The sequence below is a fragment of the Zootermopsis nevadensis genome, unplaced genomic scaffold (assembly GCF_977971745.1).
Source record: "Zootermopsis nevadensis isolate Lab colony 2312 unplaced genomic scaffold, Znev_1.0 Znev_ptg000001l, whole genome shotgun sequence".
In the NCBI taxonomy this organism is placed as follows: Eukaryota; Metazoa; Arthropoda; class Insecta; order Blattodea; family Termopsidae; genus Zootermopsis; species Zootermopsis nevadensis.
In genome coordinates, this window is record NW_028259133.1 from 11,506,151 (window position 1) to 11,530,429 (window position 24,279).

At 35.0% G+C, this 24,279-nt stretch overlaps 2 protein-coding genes across 7 annotated transcripts in view; one reads left to right on the forward strand and one right to left on the reverse strand.

Annotated features, from left to right (window-relative positions):
- Positions 1-12,203, forward strand: part of LOC110829923 (uncharacterized) — a 15,131-nt gene extending 2,928 nt beyond the window's left edge. For 2 of the 3 annotated variants that reach the window (XM_087342791.1, XM_087342796.1), the window contains exons 3-11: positions 765-1,097; positions 1,683-1,762; positions 3,502-3,663; positions 5,542-5,813; positions 6,954-7,168; positions 8,037-8,129; positions 8,928-9,103; positions 10,247-10,456; positions 10,544-12,203. In XM_087342791.1, the coding sequence (XP_087198917.1) occupies positions 765-1,097; positions 1,683-1,762; positions 3,502-3,663; positions 5,542-5,813; positions 6,954-7,168; positions 8,037-8,129; positions 8,928-9,103; positions 10,247-10,456; positions 10,544-10,733 (1,731 nt within the window). In that variant the 3' untranslated portion in view covers positions 10,734-12,203. The remainder of the gene's footprint in view (positions 1-764; positions 1,098-1,682; positions 1,763-3,501; positions 3,664-5,541; positions 5,814-6,953; positions 7,169-8,036; positions 8,130-8,927; positions 9,104-10,246; positions 10,457-10,543) is intronic. The other variant, XR_015533636.1, reaches the window with a different exon arrangement.
- Positions 11,447-24,279, reverse strand: part of LOC110829942 (pyruvate kinase) — a 25,702-nt gene continuing 12,869 nt past the window's right edge. For all 4 annotated transcript variants that reach the window (XM_022064191.2, XM_022064193.2, XM_022064190.2 and 1 more), the window contains 9 exons: positions 23,604-23,742; positions 22,438-22,661; positions 20,681-20,867; positions 19,003-19,212; positions 17,692-17,873; positions 16,734-16,979; positions 16,308-16,530; positions 14,778-14,934; positions 11,447-12,748 (listed from right to left, as the gene is read on the reverse strand). In XM_022064191.2, the coding sequence (XP_021919883.1) occupies positions 12,736-12,748; positions 14,778-14,934; positions 16,308-16,530; positions 16,734-16,979; positions 17,692-17,873; positions 19,003-19,212; positions 20,681-20,867; positions 22,438-22,661; positions 23,604-23,742 (1,581 nt within the window). In that variant the 3' untranslated portion in view covers positions 11,447-12,735. The remainder of the gene's footprint in view (positions 12,749-14,777; positions 14,935-16,307; positions 16,531-16,733; positions 16,980-17,691; positions 17,874-19,002; positions 19,213-20,680; positions 20,868-22,437; positions 22,662-23,603; positions 23,743-24,279) is intronic.

The window sequence follows — 24,279 nt, forward strand, 5'->3', positions numbered from 1 at the left end:
AATTACATGTGCATAATATCAGCTATAGGAAACTACTTTAGGAAAACAGATAGCGTCTTTCTCTTCACTTCAATGTTGTGTCTTGATTTCTACTGAGAAAGAAAATCTTGAGTATGCTCATCATCAGCTTCATCATATTTGCTCATTTGCGCGTGTAATATAAAAATTCCGGTTAAACAGATTGTAACTTTCTAACAATCCAGTTTCAACAGGAAAATATTTATGTTCAAGTACATAAAATGTGTCCTGTTCAGATTGACAGTTATTTCACTAGGCTTGTTTACATAATGAAATCACATAAAAAATAAAAGCTGAACACATATCATTGTACTAGTATGGAGCATACATGTCAAATCTTCTTCAAGTGTGCTTAAACATATTATAATAATTAAGATCATGAAGCAATGCCACTTAAGAAACATTCTTGGGACAGGAATAAATTATGCCATGCAAAATTAATGTTCATCTATTTCATATGTTAATCAAAAAACTAAAGTGAAATAATAAGTTTTGTTCATGTTTATTACTCCCATATGTCAGAATTATCTAAACTACACATGAAACTTGTGGTTCAGCCTCTTTTAAAATATTCCTCGCATTAACTTAGACAAAACAGAGTTATATGCACCATAAACAACCACAAATCACCAATAAAGGACAATATAGTGCACAATAATTGTAAATGAAGTTTGAAAAACATTATGTAATTTAATATGGCACTTCTGACTTAAAATAACTACATGTTATTGTACTCCCTCTTCTAGGCATGGTTTACACATATTTTTCACAATCGTGGGATCCACTGGTTGCTTCTCTACTATGGCAACTGGAAATATAGCTACTTCAGTCTAACAGACATCCACAAAAACAATTATACCAATCTTATAACATCCACAATTACCATAGCATCTCTCAACTGCTTCCCTGTAATTCCACTGATGAGAGTGAAATCACTAGATCATCTTGGTCTTATGAATGATCAATCAGAAGTTGTAGGGCACTGGAATCCTAGCAACGGGCTGAAAATGATGTCTGGTATTTTCAACCATAGTGAAATATATGACCTTGAAGGAGCAGTACTCAACATTACAGCTACGGTAAAATTCATTTCAGAAAACATACTTAGTTTACGTAAAGTAAAATTCAGGATTTCATTCTGAAGAAGAAAACATTAAACTTATGAATGAAAACTAAAATTTAATACAAAATAAGTAAATATACTACTGAGATGGCATACATCTTACCCATGTCCATTACTACAGTTTCCCCTTCTACATGAACTTATCCCGGGCATTTGAGAGAGAGATTTAACATTGGTCCATTTTGTGGTCTCTGATGGGCCATGAATCCAAAGATTTAAACTTAACTTGAATTACCTTCATTCACAGGCCTCAGAAACTACTGGATAACACACTCAAAAATTTAATTTAGTATAAGTTTTAACTGATATGGTGACTGTTTAATGAATTCATAATGACATAAACTAATAACTGAAAGTTGTAATGACAGGAAATGAATCAGCAACTTAGACCTCACATTAACTTTACAACATTACATTCCCTGGACTCTTAAAACATGCTATGACTTCATACCCAGCCAATGATAATGAATCACTCAAAATTCCATTAACAACAACTTTGCAAATACTGAATTAAAAGATAAATGATACTGTCTTCTTTCAGAGTCAATTCACTGCTCAGCAGAGGCGACAGATGTATGACTGGTCCCTTTTGCAATTATTAATGGACATACTTAACTTCAGGTAACACAAAACCTTTTAATTCAAGGTCACTTCAGAAAGTATAAAAATCCAAGATGGTGTGGATGGAGCCTATAGTCACTGTTGTCACCCTAACAGAATCTGGTGAAGAGTATAAATTACGAAGCATGTAATTTGGTAATTTCTTCCATGCTCTTGTTACATTATCCTTCTTATGCCCAAATATTCTACCAGACTTTAATGGAAGAGAATGCTTCCATGTTGAAAGTGAAGAATAAAACTACAGACTTATGTAAGACTTGAGGTTCTCACAGCGGTGAGTATGAAGATTTCTGTCTTCTGGGTTATTGCGCTGTGTAGTCTGGTCGATGTTAACCAACGTTTCAGACTTATGGATTACCAATATAGGGAAGCATCCTGATCCTGTCTGAAGTATCTCAAATTCTCCTCTTCTTTCACTTCTTATGACTCTAATATATAGATACAGATCTCCATTAGCCATAACAAATATGCAAAACTGTATGTACTATAAATGGCAAAAGAAAGAAGAGGGATACATTATGATATAACAATGGAATTATCATTAAATGGCACATTTCATGAATGACATTTTGCAGTATTAATAGCATGTAAGAAGGTGTTACATGATTGGTCACTTCTTACAATCTTGGACATGGACATGAAGAAAGGCAAATATTAGTAGATTAACAGCAGCAAAGATTAGATTTTTAAGAAAGTAGGAAAAACCAGACAATATGGAATAAGAAATTTAAAAATAAGATAGAATATAAATTAAATACCTTGGAAAACAAACTAATAGATAACAGAAAGAAATGGTATGGACACATAGAATGAATAAAGAGAGAATTCAAATGAAGGTTTTGTACATGAAAGTGAAAGGAAAATATTGAAGAGGGAGACCAAGATCTATAGGAACAACAGAGAAAGAGTTGTGGGAACACAGAGACAAGTGGAAAGGCTTGTGTTGTCAGACAATGCACTTGAAGTGAGAACATCTTAGGATGAGGAAAAGATAAATCACCAGTGTTAAAAGTAGTTGTTTGTAAAATTATTGATTTTACAACAAATAACATGTACTTACAGCAGTAAGTCACCACATGATTAGACTGAATAAGGAGTAAAGAAGTGATCAATTTGTAATTTGAAGTTCCCATATCTCAGCCTTAAAGTGTTTGTTTTCTAGAACAGTTTTACTCAACCATGATTCACTGGAAAAGGCTAGAATTGTTATTTTTGTAAGGTACCAGAGAGTTCAAATATCATTACTATATTCAATTAATAAAACATATTCATGTTCAAAATTTTGTTCTCAGCTGGGGAACAATAAAACACATTGTTCTCCAAGGGTCAATTCTAGGGTCTGTGTTCTCCATTATGCAAATTACCTTCCTCCAACAGTAACTGGCACATTATAACCCATTATATTCACTGATGACACTAGTATAATAATTTCTGGCAAAAATTTTGATAATATCTATACAATATCAAACAGTTCTCTCATATATCAGTAAATTGTTTACTGGTATTTGTCTGTATGTTTTGTATTTTTATGACTTTTATGTCCTTTCAGATGTAAGATAAAAGCAAATGTTTAGGTTCAAGGCAGATCATTTTTATGCTAAGTGTTGAACCAAAGCTAAATGAATTACGGAGAGAGCCCAACAAAATAAGTTTGCCTGTTCTATTAAGTGAAACTGTCCAGTTCTCAGATCCATTTGTCTGTCACACATTTAACCCTGAACTGAAGTAAAACAATGTAGCTTGCAGGTTGTTGAGGCAAAGGGCAGATTCAAGAACTCAATGGACCTATGGATCCTTCAACAGCTAATGACTGGGCAAGCAGATATTGGTGCATCTAGTATCCTCGTCACCCATGACAGAGTAGGACTAGCTGAGTATTCAATTGCTGTTGAGAAATTCAGGTATATCTTTGTCTGTTATTAGAAATGGAACAGAGCCTCTTTGTTATATTTTTCCTTCCACCCTCTATGTGATTTACTCAAAAGAATACTGAATTAAATGTAGTGTTTGGTGTTTACTTGTGAGGTAAAACTGAAATTAAAAATCTCAATTATGGCTAGAATTTCAAAGCAACTATAAAGTAAATTTCTGTAAATACTAGTTGAGAATTAACAGAAACAGCAGTACACAGAACTCCCAAGACCATCTATTTTAGCTTCTTGATCCATCCAGACAAATTCATTACACATTTTGCTCTAGCTGCTGTCTGTGTCCTAATATCACAGACAGCTTCGAAGAATGGACTGCTGCGGAAATTTTATACCGAGAAATCTCATTGAATTGAAAATCTACTCATACTTTTCAATCACTCTGCCCTATCAGGATTTTGACATCATTTCATAGCCTTCATTAAAATAAAACTTTTAAACACTCTATATTTTGATTAAGGTCTTGAAATATTGCTTTAATATTCCTACTTCTGCATATTTCCTACGATCAATACTTCTACGGTAAACCTTGCCAAGTTGAGTTCTAATTTAATCTGTTCACTTACATTCAAAGTATGTCACTGCACATAAAACTGTACTACATAGGAAAGACATTGACTGACATTCAAGAGCCGTGTCAGACATTATGCAAATATGTACCCTGCTTTGTTTGATCTATATACATTACAATGTTCAAGGTAAATGCAAGATTACTTTCCTTAATTCAGACTGCCTGTGTGTGTGACTGACAGGTAAACATACTCCATAGAACATAACTAGTACATCTTAGTATAAGGCTAAAATAATTACTTTTTAATTGTAGCATAAAGTCGAGTTTGCAGTCAATTGTTTTATTTTATTGAAATAACTACTACACCAAACATACATGATCATGGCTCATCAGCCCCAAAGACTTTCCTTGTAAGAATGATAAATAGATTCCCCTCCCCATCTGTTACAGCAGGTTTCATAAAATAGAATGGAAAGGCCTTTGATCAGATTTTTCTAAGAAGTCTTCTAAATTTAATTAAAACTGCTTTGGCCAGTGCAACAAGGTCACACACATGAACTGGTTGTTTCTTGAACCCAGGTTTACATTTTATGATGACCATGGGACTGGAATTTTACTTAAACTTAAAATGCAGATAATTCTTCATGCATTTCAGCACAGTGACTCATTTTCATCATTTATACCAAGTGCTGTATGTCAGTAAATTGATGATCCATGTTACATAACGCATTTCATTTCCCTACATGACTTGTAGATTTCATGTGACTGAAATCTTCGCTGCCAATTACCCACATGAATTCAGAGTAGAAGAGTTTGTTTCCAACATAGTACAATGATGACTTCACTCCCTGATGACAGACTTTTACTCCAAATCAACCCATCTGATTTTCGGAAGATTTTATCAACATAATTTGCCTATTTAAACACATAGCCATGACTAAGACTACAAGCAGTTCACAAGCAGTAGAAATAAAATGTACAGCACAGTATTAAGAACTCAGCAAAAATGGATAAACTCCAAAACAAAGGACATCAGAGAAGACCTGGAATGTCATACTTTACAAGGAAAATTATGGAAATTAAGGATATAACGATATAAATATATGCTGTGAGATTTATTTGATTGCATGTGTTTTTAATCACATACACAGTTGTATATATGCAAGACATTTAATTTAATTTATATTTTTACCCATACTATATCTTACGACTGTTGGAATTGAAACAAGGAAATAAAGTACTGATAGTCAAACAGTCCAGTTATATTATTATTCCACATTTGCAATTTTATTTACACCTGCCAGACAACTAATTTAATTGTTTTGGTATTTCTATCACAGACCACAGCTGTATTACAAAGTGCAGTCTGTAAGGGCTGCACGTAACATCTATGTCTTACCTTTCTCAATTGGCGTCTGGGCATCGCTATGCTCACTGCTGTTGGCTATCACTGTTGCACTCACATTCATCCTCCGCCGGGAATCACAGCTCCCTAAACATGAATCTGGGCTATCAATCAGTGAAATGGATGACAAAGATGATAAGCCAGTGCACTCAAAGTGGGAGCTCAGTGAAGTTCTGCTGGTCACCACTGGAGCAGTCTGTCAGCAAGGTACATGTCAACTTCCAAAGTTAATGGGTCTTAATTTTTTCTTCTGTTATGTAAAAATTCAAATAATAATCTTAAAATCTGAGTCAGGAAAACGTGGAACAAAAAGATTTTGGTGTTTACAAGGATGGATTAGTCTTAAGGTTCTTAGAATATGGGGGGATGAAGATTCTTAACTGAATGGCAGCAAGCCTTTCAAAATTGCAATCTCTTCTTAATGTCTTCATGAAAGCAATTTTAATTTATTATTGTCAATAGTTGTCTTTATACTGATTCTGTCTTGCATTCTACAATGCAATATGAACTCACAAACACATACACACATATACTTACTAGCCATATGAATGGCATACAGTAGTGTTCCAAAATTAGTGTGCTGCTGTGATGTTCTAGGTATGCTGCAAAACACTTCAGTGAAATATTAAGATGATGATAAAGGCTCTACTTCACTTCATACATTTTTTTTGTATCTGCAAAATGAAAGTAAATCACACAACAATAGCATTCAAAGCATAGTGTCTTTTCCATGATTATAACACTATATCCTCACATACTAGCACATCACATAACACTACTAAATTACATTTTAAAACTCATAAGATAACAAAAATGTTTTAATTTCGTCACAAACAACAGGGTTTTATCAGAATTGTAATATAAATTCCCTGTTGCTAGAATTCTGGCACATGAACCTGAAATTCAGTGCCAGTATGTGGGACAGCAGAACTAAGAAATATGGTGAGAGACAGACTACATTCATAATGTAAAAGCGATGCTTTGGTTCCAAATTGTATATGACTTAGTTATAACCATCATACCAATTCAGAGAACAAGGATGTACATAACATCTCAGCTTTCATAAATAACTCAAACTCTCACATAATAGTTAACAGAAAAGGTAGTCTGTTACTTTATGACTGACTAAAACTTCCAGTTCTCTTTCAGTATTTACTCTTTCCCATAACATTTCAACAAATAGTAATGCATAAAAAGCTCAACTTGACCACTACTATAATTCTGAACATAGAGCTAAACTTTAACTGTAAAAGTTTCCAAATAATATGCATATTATCAACATAATTAGAAAGTACAAGTCTATCATGTACAAGGATATGTAACATTACCGCTTTTATTGATTGGTAGGTTCAGCTCGAAATCCGACAACATCAGCAGCAAGAACATTGTTCATTGTCCTGTTCGTGTTGGCAGTGCTGACATATACAGCCTATTCAGCTAGTGTTATTTCATTACTATCATCTCCAAGCTCTGTAACCAACACACTTCAAGGTATCTTGCGCCATGGCTCCAAGATGGGACTTGCTCTCCTCAACATACATTACTACCACTCACATTTCAAGGTATTATATCAAGATGCCAACAAGCTACATATTTAAACACTTAACAAAATAATGGAAATATATGCATGTTCTAGGTTTGAATGATGCTACAACTGTACAGAGGTCATGTTGCATCAAACAAGTTCTGAGGACATTTACGAATGATGAACTAAGAGGTTCATGAAGTGCTTTCGATGAACTTCAGGTTCCATAACAGGGAGTTTCAAGGCATATTATCTATGGAACCTGTCAGTAGTTGGCTATGCTCAAGCAATCACTATAAACACTGGACTACAAGTTTGTGTATTTGCTGTTGGAAACTTTTGAAATTAACATCTGGGGAAATATACTTTAAAAACACTACAAAACAATGGATAAAACTAAGAGTCTGCATTCAGTTTTGCATTACATTATCTACATCATCAAAAGTCCACTTCTGCTTTTGCTAACTCTTACTTCACAAAATAATTTCCACATCCTGCCTTCTCAAACCTTTCCTTCTATACCTGTTTGCAGATTACTCTTATTCTGTCTATACTATCATCATCTGTCACACCTTCCAATATGCCATCTTGAATTTATAACAGTGTCTGAAGCTGCCTTTGATATTCTGTCCTACTGAACATGGTCAGATAATTCCAATCTTGATCTATCCTATAAAATATTAGCTGTCACACTTCTTATAGCTTCATTCCTTCTCATCTTTCTGCTGGTTACTCATCTCACTTCACAGGAACATCATCTTACTAGCCAATAGTTTACAGAAAGTTCTCTTAATCCATGCACATTTCAGCTCAAAATGCTAGTCTTGGTATAAAACAGTTTACATACAAAATGCTATGCCTTTTTCTGAATGTCGTATTTCTCCCACATTCCAACTGCTTTACAGAATGAAGATAATGCTGTTTCTCGCATGCTTCACAAGATTGAAGTTTCACCATCATTCTTGGAACTGGCTGATGGACTGGAATCCACAGTGAAGGTAAGTATTTTGAAGATTAAGAACAGTTTCTCTTGCAGTATAACTATTAAAACTTCAGTATTCACAGATCAAAAGCTAGGGAACCATACGAGGGCCTTATAACTGCAGTATGGAACACCAGAAGAATGACATTTTCAGCGCCCGAGATGTGAAGATTTGAACGGGAATTGTAACACAGTAACATAACCCACTACAAGGAATACATTACAAATTATGTGGTTATAGATAATGTAAAATGTGGTTGGACAAAAAATGACTTTGCTGTCATAGTTCTCTATTTCATTTTTGCCAAGAAAATGGGTTAAACTGTTGAATACAGATGACATGACAGAAGATAAACTTTATAATTTTCAATAAATTTTTGAACATCAATATACATGTCCACATAAGTGATGTCATTTCACATTCTGACTCATGAGAAATAATATGGGGATGATAGTATTAACAACATATATTAAAAGTAGTTACTGGCTGTGAAAAAATATTCACCCAAATTAATGTTTCTTTCAATCATTTCATTTATGAGCAAACTGAGCTTGTCTTTTATGTACATTTTTGTGCACCATTGTAACTTTTTCTGTGTTCTGGTAAAAGTAAATCATCTTTTACAGTTCTTCTAACACTGTTTAAAATCTCAATTATTCTATATGAAAAAGGACAATCTGCCAGCCACCTCATCATATGCATTTCAAGTGATATTGTATCATTCTGTTTCGCTGCCATATGTTACTAACTAGATTCACACACTGTCACTGCAACAATCATTAATGCTAACAGACCCTTGAAATATATTCACAGGGTGAGGTTGCTTTTTGTGCTGACAAAGTGGATGCACACACTTATCTCCATCACAGCCATCAGACAGAGGAAGTGTTGTGTAGTGTAGGAAAGATCCCATTGTTGCAAGGTCCAGAATATCAGCGTGCCTTTGCTCTTCCAGTTTCGTCACCATTTACAAGAGCTATCGATTTTGGGTAAGAACACTGACATTACTGAACATCATACCAATGGAGGCAGTCACATATAACATAAACATGGCAACTGGCAAACATTCAAGCTACAGGCAATTCAGACATGTTACAACCCTGACAGAAGCAGAGGATTTTTCCTCTAGCCTCTGCATCCAGACCACCTCTGGGGCCCACCCAGCCTCCAATCCAATGGGTACCGGGGTCCTTTCCCGGGGGTAAAGCGTGGCCAAGGCTAGACATGATGCTGACCACTAACCCCTATCTAGTGCTGAGGTTAAGAATGAGTAGGAGCTACACAATCTCTCCCCTCAAGCACCTACATGGCATGTAGCAGGGCAGCTTTACTTTTGTTTTACAACCTGTGCAAGGTTATGCACACTAACTAATGCTGCACGTCTTCAATGTTCATCAAGAACGGCCAAAGTTATATGTAAATTGCATTCTTATGAAGCTCCAAGGATACAGTTGCTTCAGATATTTTGGATCATGACTTATTAATTTATAGTGCTTTGTAGTGTCATTTATTACACACAGTGACCATTTGGAGAATATAGTTGTTACAAATTCTTCCCAGAATTACACGAATCTAAAAAATTAAAAACAGTTAATAGACAACCTTCTTGTTTCCACAGTGAATTAGATACACAGTTCAAGGGTTCCTGCCCCCCCCCCCCCCCGAATCACAAAAATTCTCTTTATACATATATATGACCTGAATCTCAACAATCTACTGTTGTTTAAATATGCGTTAAGGCTAAATTATCACAAAAATTTCATCTATACAACTATAATTCAGCCATCTCTAAGCAACATTTGTGTACTGACACATTATGGCTTTGATTATAGTTTAAGTAAATGGAAAGAATTATACAATTACAATGTATGACAGAGAAAAGTAACTTTTAATGTGCAATGATCACACATTCAAGTTCTTTCACAACAGAAAACAAGTGGCATTAACCATACGTGTTTTAACAATGATTTATCCTTGCACAGAAAAATTAAATCAAACTGTATGCTTTTAATTTACTTGTATAAACATTAGGAATAATAAGTATGAATGTGGAAAAGCAGTTGGTAGTTTTCAACACTATAAAGTTTCCTAAGATTACAATAACAAATGCAGTAATGTATGTTATGTGTTAGTCTGATGCGCCTCATCCAGTTTGGTCTAATGGCACGTGAACGTCAACGATGGTTTGAAGTAAAACCACTGTGTGATTCACCTGAGCCTCCTGCAGGAACAAGCTTCATCAGTATAGCACTTGATGACATCTGCCCTGTTCTGTATCTTATTGCTTTTGGACTTGTTTGTTCCTGTGTTATGCTGCCATTTGAGTGCATCGTACATTACTGGTATGTACGAATTTGATTACATATGTCCAGTGGAATACAATTTGAAACTGACTGACCTACATCACAATATTTTTAATTTTGTTTCAGTATAAAGCTATACAGACAGAAGTATGGAAGAAAACAAAAACCTCATTACAAGTGGATAGCAAGGCAGAAAGTAATGAGAATGATGTATGACACTGAAAGTCAACAGCAGACAACTGTGTGGTGGATCTCCAGGGCTTGGCAAAAGTTTCGTCACAGGCTTGCTAATGCACCTTTTCCTTTCATTCATTAGTATGAAGTTTAAATGGAATGACAAAGGAAACCCTGAAGAATTAATTAACCTTCATTGTTCATGTAACACAGTTCACACATGATCCAGCTAGCCTTGTGTTGCACTAGCATACTACTATGTTGTCAAAGCCAGAGTTAAAGTCCAGCCAGCAGCCAAATAATATAGGAATTTAAATCTCTATTCCAGTATAATGATTAAAACAAATAAAAATTTAGGTAAATCTATTTTTCACTATTTATACCTCATTCATTATTATTATTATTATTTGTCTCCATCTTTCCATATTCATCATTCACAATCATCCTGCTATATCTAATTTTTTCCTACATAACCATAGCAACTGATACAGCATCACAAAATAACTAATTTATGTTATAAAATTGTAATATTTCCATAGCAACACTTCTACTCCAGAAATCTATTATTAAGCTGGACTTGTCTGTTATCCATCAGCCCATCAGTGACTGCTATCCATCCTAATGCTACATCCAGCTGTCACACCTGCACTACATTCACTAATTCACCAAGTGCCAATGCTGATGTAATGGTATCACAGTTAAGGTTCAGGAGAGATGAGGAGATCGACAATAGTCTGGGGCACATTACAGGGAAGGATGGGCAAGTACATTTTTTGGACAGTATAACAAGGAGCAAAAGTGACTGAGTGAGTCAATGAAGGGACTTGGCTTGGGAAAAATAACAATTTGCAAATATGGAATTTTCATTGACCTGACATTTATTTTATTAACATTTCACTCTATTTCCCAGAAGCTAAACAGGAATCTCACTTTTCTACAGTTCACATGCTTTTCAGTTTTCACAAAACAAATGCAAGAAACAAAATATATAATTCCCCAAACTTGTATGAAGATTCTGATATGTGATACTCAAGATTTTGACCAATAAGTTCAACTGAAATTCCATAAATTAAGGACACTGTGGTCATACATTTCCAAGATATCTCATCAAAATCATATGAAGATGGAAACAGTGCATGAAACACTTCATCGAAGAAAGTGTCGGTGCAGCCCCAAGAACCATAAAAATTATTTCAGGGCATTTGAGCACTTAAGAGTTAGGTAGGGTGCTTTTACATATAAACGCTTCATATATCAAAATTAAATAAATAAAAGCAGTTTCATGAAGTTCTGGAAGATGACAGAAGGTAAATATAACTTATGAACAACAGACTTAAATGTATGCATATCATTTTTTTTCTCTTAATTTTAAGTATTAATTAATTTGTAATGAGAACTATACCACTGTTTTCATCTAGAATAGAACAATACACATACCACATCCGACTAGAATGTAACAAAATACATGTTCATCTCAATGCATCCATTACAATCCCACTTTCTTTTCAGTATTCTATTTTTAAATGTGGATAAATCTTCAAGTAACATCCTGACACTACCAACTGTCTGTCTAAAAGAAACTCTTAATTTAACAGAATTATAAGTGACAAAATAATCAAGACACCTCTCTCATCCTGCCACAATTTCTATCAAAGCTTGCATTAACAATTACAAATTTTAATTTAGTCTGAAATATTTATTTTATACAAAATTATTGATTCCTATTAAACCATAATCACAATGACAAAATATACATTTCAGGTAATACCTATTCCAGTTCAAATAACTAGAATGTTCCTTATGTTCAGAGTATTAACAATATCGTCATATAAAATTCCTGGTACAGAAATTAATACTGATGCCATTATTTCAAATCAATGTGTACCAATAACCTGAAAAAGTATTAAGTTATAGACATAATTTAAATAAATTCTGTTACAGACTTCATGTCTTATCACATACTTTGAATTAACATAATAACCATTCCAGTAAACATAATTGTATTACTGAAACATTTGTTATGTATAATTACGTGATGGAAACAAGATTTGTAACATCAATCATGTGACATTCTAAACCACTAGTAACTTTATTCTTTACTTAACTGTAATTCTTTCCGTAACTCACATAAGAGTGCTTGAATTTCATTCAGCATTGCTGCAACAAAGAGAAACAACACTGTTAAATAAGCCAGACACACATTATCCAACACTATAAAGACCAGTGACAGTACATATCCATGGCTGCAGTGATAAGATGTTAAACATTAAATGCAAGCACTTTTCCAATCCAGAGACCTAAAGGTATCTAGAATATTTGCGTCAATATATGATGGCACATTAGCATTCTGTTAAAAATAACTGGCATTCATATTTAAGCTTCAATGCACTCAATTTGTCCCTTATTTTATTTATGGCTTACTGAACGACTCTGCATTAGCTCAGACAGTAGTGTTGAATAATAGGATGAATAATGAAGTGGAATGGATATGGAAAGAAGCAGTCATGGCCTAATTTAAGACACTATCCTAGCATTTGCCTAGAGGCTAAGGAAATCCATGAAACCTCTGTCAGGATATCAGGTCTTATGGATAGACATGAAGTTCCAACATGTCTCCTCTTGAATGGTCGCAACTGAAACTTAGTCATAACACAGACTGATAGCATATTTCAGAGTGCACTATAATAAAATAAAAGGAACTGAATGTCAGAATGACCTGCTTTGTTTAATATAACCCTTCAAAATATGAGCCTTCCCTTTCAATGACCTAGTGCATTAACAGTATACTTACAAATTTCTGAGATTTAATATTTGGTTTATTATTAAAATCCAAACCAATGCAGTATCTAAACTGATTTTTGGTAAGAATTTCTTGATTCCTCTAATAACAAATGTATTAAATGTAAGAGTATATTTTCATGTGTAATCAACAAAAAAAGCAAAAAGTATGACATTCAACAACATGATTCAGATAAGTTCAAGTTTCTTAATTTAATAAGTGTTATCCCTCTCATTGAACCACTTCATACATATCACATATCGCTTTAATTATGCCGACGAATAAAATGTCAGTTCTAATGAACTGTTAATAAAAGGCAACAGTTCAGTTTACTGTTTTCCTTTCTTCTCTTTTCAGCATAATGGCGTTTATATACGTTTGACTCGATTATGTCCTTTATTAAAGATTACATTTAATATATTAATAGTGTACTCAAGGGTCTATTGTGAGAATTGCCATAAAACAGAGAAAATGGGTACATATGTATTGATTATTCATGGAAATGAGGCAACAACAGGGAACTGGGCAACAGTAAAGCTGTGGAGCATACTGAAGAAAACAGTACTCACTAAGGCATCTGAATTCCAACATAAGTTCATTATCTTAGTATCAGTTAACAACTCATGACTACTGAAAAATGTAGAAGTCTAACATTTATCCATTCTATATGGAACAGATTTAAATCCCATGTCTTCGCCTGCTGTAGGCCAGTCTCTAGTAATTACTTAAATGTAGACACAAAAAATTAGATTGGCTTGAAAAATAATCTTAATTTTGTTGTAATTTCTTCCCCTCCTCTTTTGTGGAAAAGAAACACCATTGTATTTCCTTACACTTCTGAGTTCGTAGGAAGGATAATTCCAATGCCTGGGTGTGGCCACTTTACTAAGACAACACCATATCTACTAACAGTTACTCTAAAAATCAACAAATCCTCACATTAATTTACTCCATGAAAATTAACAAATCTGGTTGAAGCAAATATAAAATGATAGCCCAGACCTTCATCTCGATGGCTATGTATAACACATGTGGTTCATAGACTATTTCACAGATGGAAACATAAAGAAAGAATTGTCATTTGCATGCAATGTACATTACTTAACATCCATTGCATAGCATTTCACACAGACAGATTGAATGTATGGTATGTCTAAAATTGCCTGTAACAGAAGAAATGTACAGAATATAGTTTACAGGCAATTACAAGTTGGCTACGTCTAGTCATTCCAATAGTGGTCAGATACCAACATGACACCTCCTTTTGACCTGTCAACATGGTGAACATGAAATATGTGGTTATTACCAAATTTGTTTCCTATAACATTCAGTTATGGAACAAACAACTCTTGTTTCTCCCCAGTGACTCAATAAAAAATGGCCCCTTTAATATCAGAAAATACATACACAATGCGTATAGTGTTGGTAAATCCTGGGCCTTGCTTCCAGCCTGTCACAACAACAACAGGATCTCCTGCCTTTATGAAGCCTCGTCCCTTGCCAAATTTGAGACCAAACTGAACTCTTGCATCCACATCTTTCAGCCAGTCAGGCAGAGTACCCTCTGTAATAAATATATGACTGATAAGCTAATCACTATGTATTTTTCTACTTTTAAAAGCTTGTAAATTGGTAGAAATGAGTAAAAAAAAGAAATGGTATGAACATAACCAAAGCCAACCAAGATAAATCAAATTTAATAAAGTTCCTATACTATGAAACAATAAATTATGACAGACCAGAACATACAACAAACGTGACATCACACTCAGAAAAGGAACACGTTTACTAACTCACATTTCTAGACCAACTGACAAGATTGTAATGGAGGGGAAATTTTACAATACAAAAACTTAGGGAATGAAATTCAGCTCATGTGGAATGTGAAGGCAACAGTGATACTGATAATTACTGGTGTAACTGGAAGCATATCACTATAATTTCAAAAGCAGTAAGACATCCCTGGTAAATATTCCAGCATGGAATTATAAGTCAGAAATTCTTGAGGAATATACAAACATTGCTGGGATACTGGGACCGACCCATTCTTCAAGTTCCTGAGCACTGCAGGTCCCAACTTTTCGTTGGCTCGATCTACAGACATTCGGTAGGACTCCTTGGACGAGGGATCGGCCCGTCACAAGGTCTCTACCTGTACAAAGGACAGCACAACACAGAAAAAAGGGGACAAACATCCATGGCTTGAGTGGGATTCAAACCCACGGTCCCAGTGACCAAGAGGCATAAGGCCCAAGCCTCAGACCGTGTGGCCACTACAGACCCCCACAAACATTGCACTTTTCAAATGTATTTTCCAGAACCTACAAAGTAAAAAGAATGGTGGAAAAGATGTCAGGTAACAAGTAACATGGTGTGATAATGACAATGATGACGATGATGACTTATATGAAACACATTTACTGTTGTCAGCAATTGTAAACTGAAGTTGGATGAAATTGTAACATTAATAAGGGAAGATCTGTGAGAACTGGATATCTGTACAATAGGGAAGCATACTTTAGTTCTGTCCAACTTCTTGGTATACTCAACACAATCAAATCAGAATATGGTTTTAGTAGTAACATTGACATTTGTACTAGTGGAAATTATGATCAGAAATTGCAAGTAGTTTAATTATTAGTTTAGAGTTAGTATTAACCACACCACAAAGTACATAAAAGGAAAGTAGGGAACATGTTCTATCCAAATTTCTCACCTATAAAATGGTACATAGAAAAACTAAGAGATGTTATCTAAATAAAGAATAGTGCTTCTCAATTCAGTGACCATCACAGAGCCATTTGTGCAACACCAGTCTGGTAATAATATACCCAATTACTGTTAACAAAAACCATGTTTGCTTAAATGTCATGTTTGTCAGATCATTTACTTGGTACAAAGATGTCTATGAGCAAATATCAGTTCAAGAATGAATACCTGTGTAACAAAGAGGAAGAATGGCTCTGAAGAGATGGGACTGTCGAGCAACTTGCGCATATCGAGTTACTGCGATGATGGGACACCTTGGGCGGTATTTAGAGATGAGATGAGCTGAACGACCAGATGTTGTTATAACAATGATTGCTGCAGCCAGGCACTTGGCTGATGCTTCTACTGAAGCAATTGCAATGGTGTGAGCTACATCTATTGGTGGAAGTGCCTGTTAACAGAATACAGGTGGAAATAAGAAAAAAAATACCCTTCAATTATGTTCAATACTTAAATGGTAATGTCAATGCTTGCAGTAAGGATGGTTTAATAAATAGTATCTGGTAAGTCCAGTGCTTTCAAACTGGGGACAATAAGAAAAGGAATATACAAAGTGAGTAAAAAGAAGGAACTTTATTTATTCCCATGCCTTACCTGGGTACTCAGTTCCTGGAACAACTGTCTTTGCCAGATGGCAGCTTCTGCTTCTTTACAGATGTTTGCCATTGTGAGGACACACTCAAGAGGATAATCACCTTTAGCTGTTTCGCCAGACAACATCACACAATCAGCACCATCCAGAATGGCATTTGCTACATCTGAACCCTCAGCTCGGGTAGGACGTGGCTTCTTTACCATTGATTCCAGCATCTGCGTGGCACAGATAACTGGTTTTCCCACCTAAAAGGAATAAACTAAAATATATTAAAGTACGGTAAATCTGATGCTGAAATCCCTGATCATTCTTTAAAAAAAGTTTATATCACTTGAAAATTTCCCTTGAAAATTTCTTAAGAGAAATAGACTGCAAATCCTAAGATGACAAATTACCTTCCAAATAAATAAAAAAAATCAATGTACAAGCCACACACAAAACCAGGGTCTCCTTCACTTCAGGCAGATTCTTTACCAATGTACTATAAAAATGACACACGATAAAAAGGATCATTACACAAATGATTGTGGAAGTCTGGGTTTGTAACTATATTTTTCAAAATCCTTTGCCATACTGGGAATTGAATACTGGTTCTCTAGTCCTCAGTCAGACACTATAATGACTGGGCTATGCCAGTTCTTTTCCTGGCAGATATTGCCAACAAATTTCTGATGTGGAAGGTTTCAAAATGCATAAAAAAACTTTTCTACATGCTAAGATTTTATAATACATAATATGTTAATAACATCCTAAAATGGTAAAATGTGGCCACCACATTCAGCAGGTTCTTGTGATATATATTTTGTACCCAAAATAATATTTATGCAATGTAATGCTAGTGCACATGTCAAAAATATACAAACACAGGAAATATTGTAACACACAAAATAACAAACTTCATTGATAAACTACTAATGACTTTTCTTAGTTAAAAGATACATAAATTCAAAACTTTACCTTGTTGCACCGTGCAATCATTGCCTTCTGTGCCAGAAACACTTTCTCAGGAGGTATCTCAATACCTAGATCACCACGAGCCACCATAATACCATCTGAAGCTTTAATTATCTGATCTAGGTTCACCATACCTTGATGGTTCTCAATCTTAGAAATTATGAGAATGTTCTTTCCCTCTTCACCTACACAACAGAATTCCATTTTCCATTACTGCACCATCAATGTAATTAAACATAAAATACCGAACTTAAAATTACTAACAACCTTAATCTCATAAACAAAACATTTTTAGACTTCTGACAACATATTCTTGCCACTTTATACCCTTGCAATGCAATACAGTCTGATCTACCACCAACATCATTAAATAAACTGTAAAATAAATAAAAGCCATAACTGATGTTCCATCTGTGCAACATGTTAACAGAACTTTCATTTCAAGGCTTTTATTTTTAAATTGACTATTTATAACTTCAGTAGCAAATTACGTGATAACCATTTAAAATTGCCAATACCAATGATGATATATCTTTGGCTGAGTGGACACAATTTGCATGTAGATCTTTGTGTGAATTTCTTCACTGCAATCACACTCATCGCCACAGCCTCCCCAGTTTAGGAGTTCTACCATTCGCTTGGTATCATCCATATAAAACACTTATGGGAATCCTGGGAGCTGGGTTGCAAGACTGAATGACACATGTAACATGTAAATATGGAAAATAACTCTAAAAAGAGACTTCAAATTTGTATCTGTAGATTCATTACACTGAACTCAATTTTCTGATTTATTTTTATGACCAGATTTTGTATCCACTTTTAATGAAGAGAGTAATGAAGAGAGTAATGCATGGTATCACTGCAGCATAGTTACATTATTTAAAATCAACAGGTTTACTGAATCTTACAAACAATACTGTCTCAATATATTCTTGGATTCAATAAATCTCCAAATTTCAACCACACTGCTCAGTGATTATAAATATACAGACCAGGTCCAAGTGTATGTCAGTTCTCCATCAATACAGAGACAACACAGGCCTTCAAATGCTGGCAAACCAACCCACCAATGTGTTCCTATACAAAATCAGCAACATATTTCAATGAGAAAAGTATTTATAAAAAATACTTAAAAAATTCTGTCACCCCATACCAAAATTATTTCACTGGGAACAAATAAATTGTACTTTATCTATCAATGTTTTGTTATATTTTAAATAATAAATATTCCACTTCTATCTGAATAACCATAGTAATTAGAAATATATGGAGCATTACAAAACAATTGAAAAAACATGTTTTTAAATATACCCAAAATTCCACGAATTTCTTGAAGGGCTGCTGCATCACGGATGAAAGAAGCAAATATCATGTCCACGTCCTGTTCAACACCAAATCTAAGATCTGATTTATCCTTCTCAGACACTGCAGGCAAGTCCACAGGCACTCCTGGAAGATTTACACCCTTCCTGCTGCCCAGCAATCCACCATTCTCCACAGTGCATGCCAACTCTGAAGGACCTGTGTCAGATACAACCCATATGATAACTCTGCATTTAGTGAAAGAACCATTAAATGGCCCAACTCTTGACAAGAACGAAACATCTTCTGTCAATGCTCATAAGCACTGCAGGCAGTTTAAAAGCAGCCTGAATGTCCTATCCTGAAAGTATTAAATTTTGAGAGAACTGAAGTAATTTAGGTGATCAATATCAAGTTGGGCTTCTTCTGCAATATAGCACCATGCAATCTGGTAGGTATTAACTGATGTTTCAGAGTAGCTTATTGCCTCCATCACATTTCTCCAAAACACTAGTACCTATACAGTGAAACCTCGATGCATCGTTTTCGGCGGGGGTGGGAAATAAAAACGATGAATGCGGGAAAACAATAGATGCGGGAAAGCATTAATAATTTAAAAAAAACAATGTTTCTCTTTCAAAGTTACTTCTTTTTACCAAAAAAGTCTTTAATGGTCAACTGGTTTGTCGAAACTTTACGTTTTAGACCAAACAGAGCAATTTCCACGTTCAAAATGTTTTCCTCGTCACGTTCACTAATATTAAGCGCATAAAAGAACGACTTCACTTTCGCCAATGCAGCGTGTGCTTCGGCAAAACTCGGCAAAGCTTCGGGCTCGCATTCGTCGTCTTCGTCTTCCTCACCACTCCAACCCCCTTTGCGGACAATAACAGGAAGAATGGAAATACTATTACTGCCGAAGACCCTGAACCGCTGGAAACGAGATGAACCAGAAGAATGAAAAGTGCCGCCAGCCTTTCCTTTGTACTTGTAATAAAAGCATTTGTGAAGAAATTCACACTGCACATGCCATCTGGCATCGCTGGAACGAAATATGAGTGCACCCTAATTAAAATCGTAAAATTTCTGACAATGAGCACTGCCATTCACTCCAACCATCACCCCTGCACCGCTGACCCTCATTCCAAAAGAATGTGCTGGTTGGGCGACATAACAGGTTACCGCTACTGTATATTCCAAAAACATTATGCGTCTTTCGGTATTAATTTATCTCTAAACCCAGCATTTTAAATTCTCAGAAACGATCATTGCGGGAAAATTGTGGGCCGGGACTAAGATTTTTGAACGATCGATGCGATAAAACGATAGTTCGAGGAACGATAGAAGCGGGAAAATGTAACATTATTTTATATGGGATGTATTCGGGACCGAACAAAACGGACGATGCATCCGGGAAAACGATAGTTCCGGGAACGATGGATAGAGGTTTCACTGTACTTACAGGTCCATATAGCATCACAATCTTAAACATCATTCACGCCAATTTATAAGATTCCAAAGTTCTGGCTTTGATATGTATTCTTTATACAGAGATAATGACCTACACAATAACCCAGGATTGATTTAAGTTTGAAATGTCCCAAGTCAGAACTAAATTCATTATGTGCAAATGTGATGAATCAAGTGCTATGTACCTTAAATCCTACCAAATTCAAAAATAACTTACCAACACTGTTGACAACCAGCGATATGAGTCCATCATCAACAAACACCCTGTTTCCCTGCTTCACCACCTTAGTGATATTCTCATAATCTACAAAGACTATTTGAGTGCTTCCTTTCTCAGCAAATGCCTTGTCTGTGGTTAACTTGATTGAGTCACCTTTTTTCAATTCAACTTCAGCTGACCCACCCTGGAAGGAGAGATAGTTTCATGAAGGTTATAAAAATCATAAGACTTTCAGTTTGGAGCATAAGTCCAACATTTCATAGCCCTTTTCTGCTTCCCCCACCAGGGAATAATGAATTACTTACAAAACAATTTTGTCTCTAGCCATGGAACTTGTCAAAATTTATTTCAGTCCTTCCAAAAAAATAAATTACCGCTTTCTGACCACTTTCTGGAAATTTATAATTCATCATAACTTTGAACATCACAATCACTTCACTGTAGGAAAATGGAAGTCATTAAAGTTAAGGATGCAAACTTTTGTCAATGAAGGGCTTACATACTGTATTAATCCCACACAAAAATGCTGTACCTCTCTTTTATGATCTTTTACATCTACCTTGTCATACTAAGTTAACCCTTTCAAGTACAGTGATAACTATATTTACCACCTGCTAACACAATCAATACCTCTGCATTCTGTATTCATTTCTTTTCTACATTTCTCAGTGTACACAAAAATCACTTCCTTCAGCACCATTAAACTGATTTCGTAATGGAGAAGAGCCGCATACAATTTGAACATGTAGCCAATGCATGCAACACAATATTGCCCTTCAAAACAAAACAGCCATTAAAGGCAATGATCCTTTACACATAAAATATTGTTATTAACAGAGCAGGTCGGGAATTTCGTGAACATATGAAATGTATACCATTTTACCACAAAATTTCTCATTAACTAAAAGGCACAGGAATGAAACTAAACACATTTGAGTGTTATACCATCAAGTTTTTGTGACTACATTTTACAGGGGCACCATGAGTGGCTTAACACCTATAATCTGTATTAAATTTTAGTCCACACGTTGTTAAGAAAGTTGAGGATAACTGTACCCACGGCATTTTTTATACATCCACCAACTTCTGGGAAAGTGGTAGTCAGTGGTGGAACATACACAAGATCCTTGATGTACCCCTGAGGGAAAAAATCAAGGGGAGCAAGGTCAGGTGAACAAGGTGGTTAGACCCCCAGAAATTTGCAATTCAAGAAGTCTGTCACTGCCTTGTGGAGATGCTCCATCTTGTTGGAACAGCATGTCATCAGGAACCTCTTCTTCCAGAATAGGCAAGAGGAATTCCTCTACTTGAGATGCCATTTTAATAGCTGAGCGTAGCACTTTAGGTAGAAAGATCTTTTAACTCAAGTGGCACAAATTACAATCTTAATCATATAACCTACTCAAATATGTATTTTCCATCCCTCTGCCTTTCAGTTCATAAGCAATATTATAGCAAAATGGTACACATTTTATGTGCATACCCTGTAAAATACCATCTTGAAGACATTCAGAAAGTATGGCACATTGTTTCATATCACACAACTTCAGTTATCCACTGTCTTCAGATTATTTATATTTTATAGACAAATTTCTGACGTATGAAAATACTACAGGTAAAATTAAGCAATGATTTAGTGAATTTAAAAATAACTTTGACTAGAAAGTGATGTACATACAAAAGCATACATCTTGTAGTGGACTATCAGTCATTTACTTGAATTCTAACATAATCATTCTGTTCAGAAACATTACCCCTTCCAACAATCCTGTGCGAATCTCGGGGCCCTTGGTGTCCAAGGCGATAGCCAATGGATAATTCATGCCTATTTTCTTGCTATAGTTAGCAACAGCTTTTCTGATATTAGCAATGGTCGCTCCATGATACTCATGACTACCATGTGAGAAGTTGAGGCGAGCAATATTCATCCCAGTTTCCATCATCTTCTCCAGCACTGCCACATCTTTGGATGCAGGGCCTAGAAAAAATTATCAAGACATAATTAACATAACTTCTCTTAACAGAGTGTCAAAAGCTGCATAACAAATTCAAAAGAATTTGCCAGACAATTATGTAACAATAATACATCTTAGAGAAACATTTTTATTCTGGTGTTAGCATGTATGTGTCTGTCTCCGTAATATATTGTAAACCAGTAGCAAATTTTCATGAAACTTAGTATGAATGTCATGCTATAGGAAATCACCACGTCATCTTACTTCTAACATTCAGAATATGAATAAAATGTCTTCATGGCATAACACTTAAACATGAAGGTAACTTCACTTACAGCATCAGCAATACTAACATGGTTGTTGACCAACAAATGAGATGGAAACAACACTAAAGCCATTTAAATTACACAACAGAAACTTTTTGTGGTGACAGATCTTTAGAGCCATATCAAGCAACAAAATGATGAACACATAAAATACATCATGGAAATAAAACAGAAACCCATCTGAGGACATTACCATAAACATGAACCATTGCAGCGAAGCACAAAGTCTGGTTTGGTGTTATATACTAAAGAAACAAATTGTGAACATTTTCATCAGTTAAAAATCATTAGCACAGTGACGTTACAAAACTCTGTGGTAATGTCTAACAACTCTTACATCGGGAAAATCAACATTAATATAAATTATGCACACAAATACATCAATCAAGTATTGTATAATTACAAATTTTGATAGTCTCTATGTACAGATGAAATCATTGTACAGACAGTATCATACATTCCTCCAATTTATTTATTTATTCACATTTCAAAGACATTAAAGTGATGCACATACATATTTCCATTTTGCCTGTGATTTAAAAACCAACATTATATAAGTGTTTCAATCCAGAGAGAAAATAAATCAAATGCTTATGTTATCATTCCAATAAAGCCTCCTAAAATTAACATATCACCCACCAATTGTGCAAATTATTCCTGACAAACGGACATATGAAGCTTTTGAGTCGATATCAAGGGCACACACGTGATCCAATTGTGATGAAGCACCTGCAGCCTGCAACTGCATCCGAGGGACAAAGCTTGAAGGGGTGTTCATCTGTGTTATAACAAAAATAACAAATTTATTAATTCAGATTTTAAAACCATATTACAAGTAATTAAGCACAATGCATGACATATGAGAAAAAATTAAAATTATCTGTGCAGAATTCCACTTGGCCCAGCTCCATTTGAAATTAATATATAAGAACAATGATGGTTCCAGACTGTGTGAAAGAGAAGCTGGTTACCATTTTGCTTCTTCCCACTCCATTACAAACACTAATTAAGGAAAACGTTTACTGAACTTGAAATTTGGATATCTAATTTCAGTTTTCTTATCCAATTTATAAATCTGTGCAAAATAAAAACAATTCATCCACAGTCCTACAATATTAGACAACAGTAAAACAAAATTCTTGAAAGATAAAACACATTTTTGAATTTTGTTTTAAATTTTTTGAACAGTCATATTTGAGTGAGATGATATCTGCAATCCATACCCCAAAGGGTAGGATGAGTTCAAAAAACATTCAAATGAAATTTATAGCAGCCACCAACAAATTGCATGCTTGACGGCCACGTAAGAACTTCA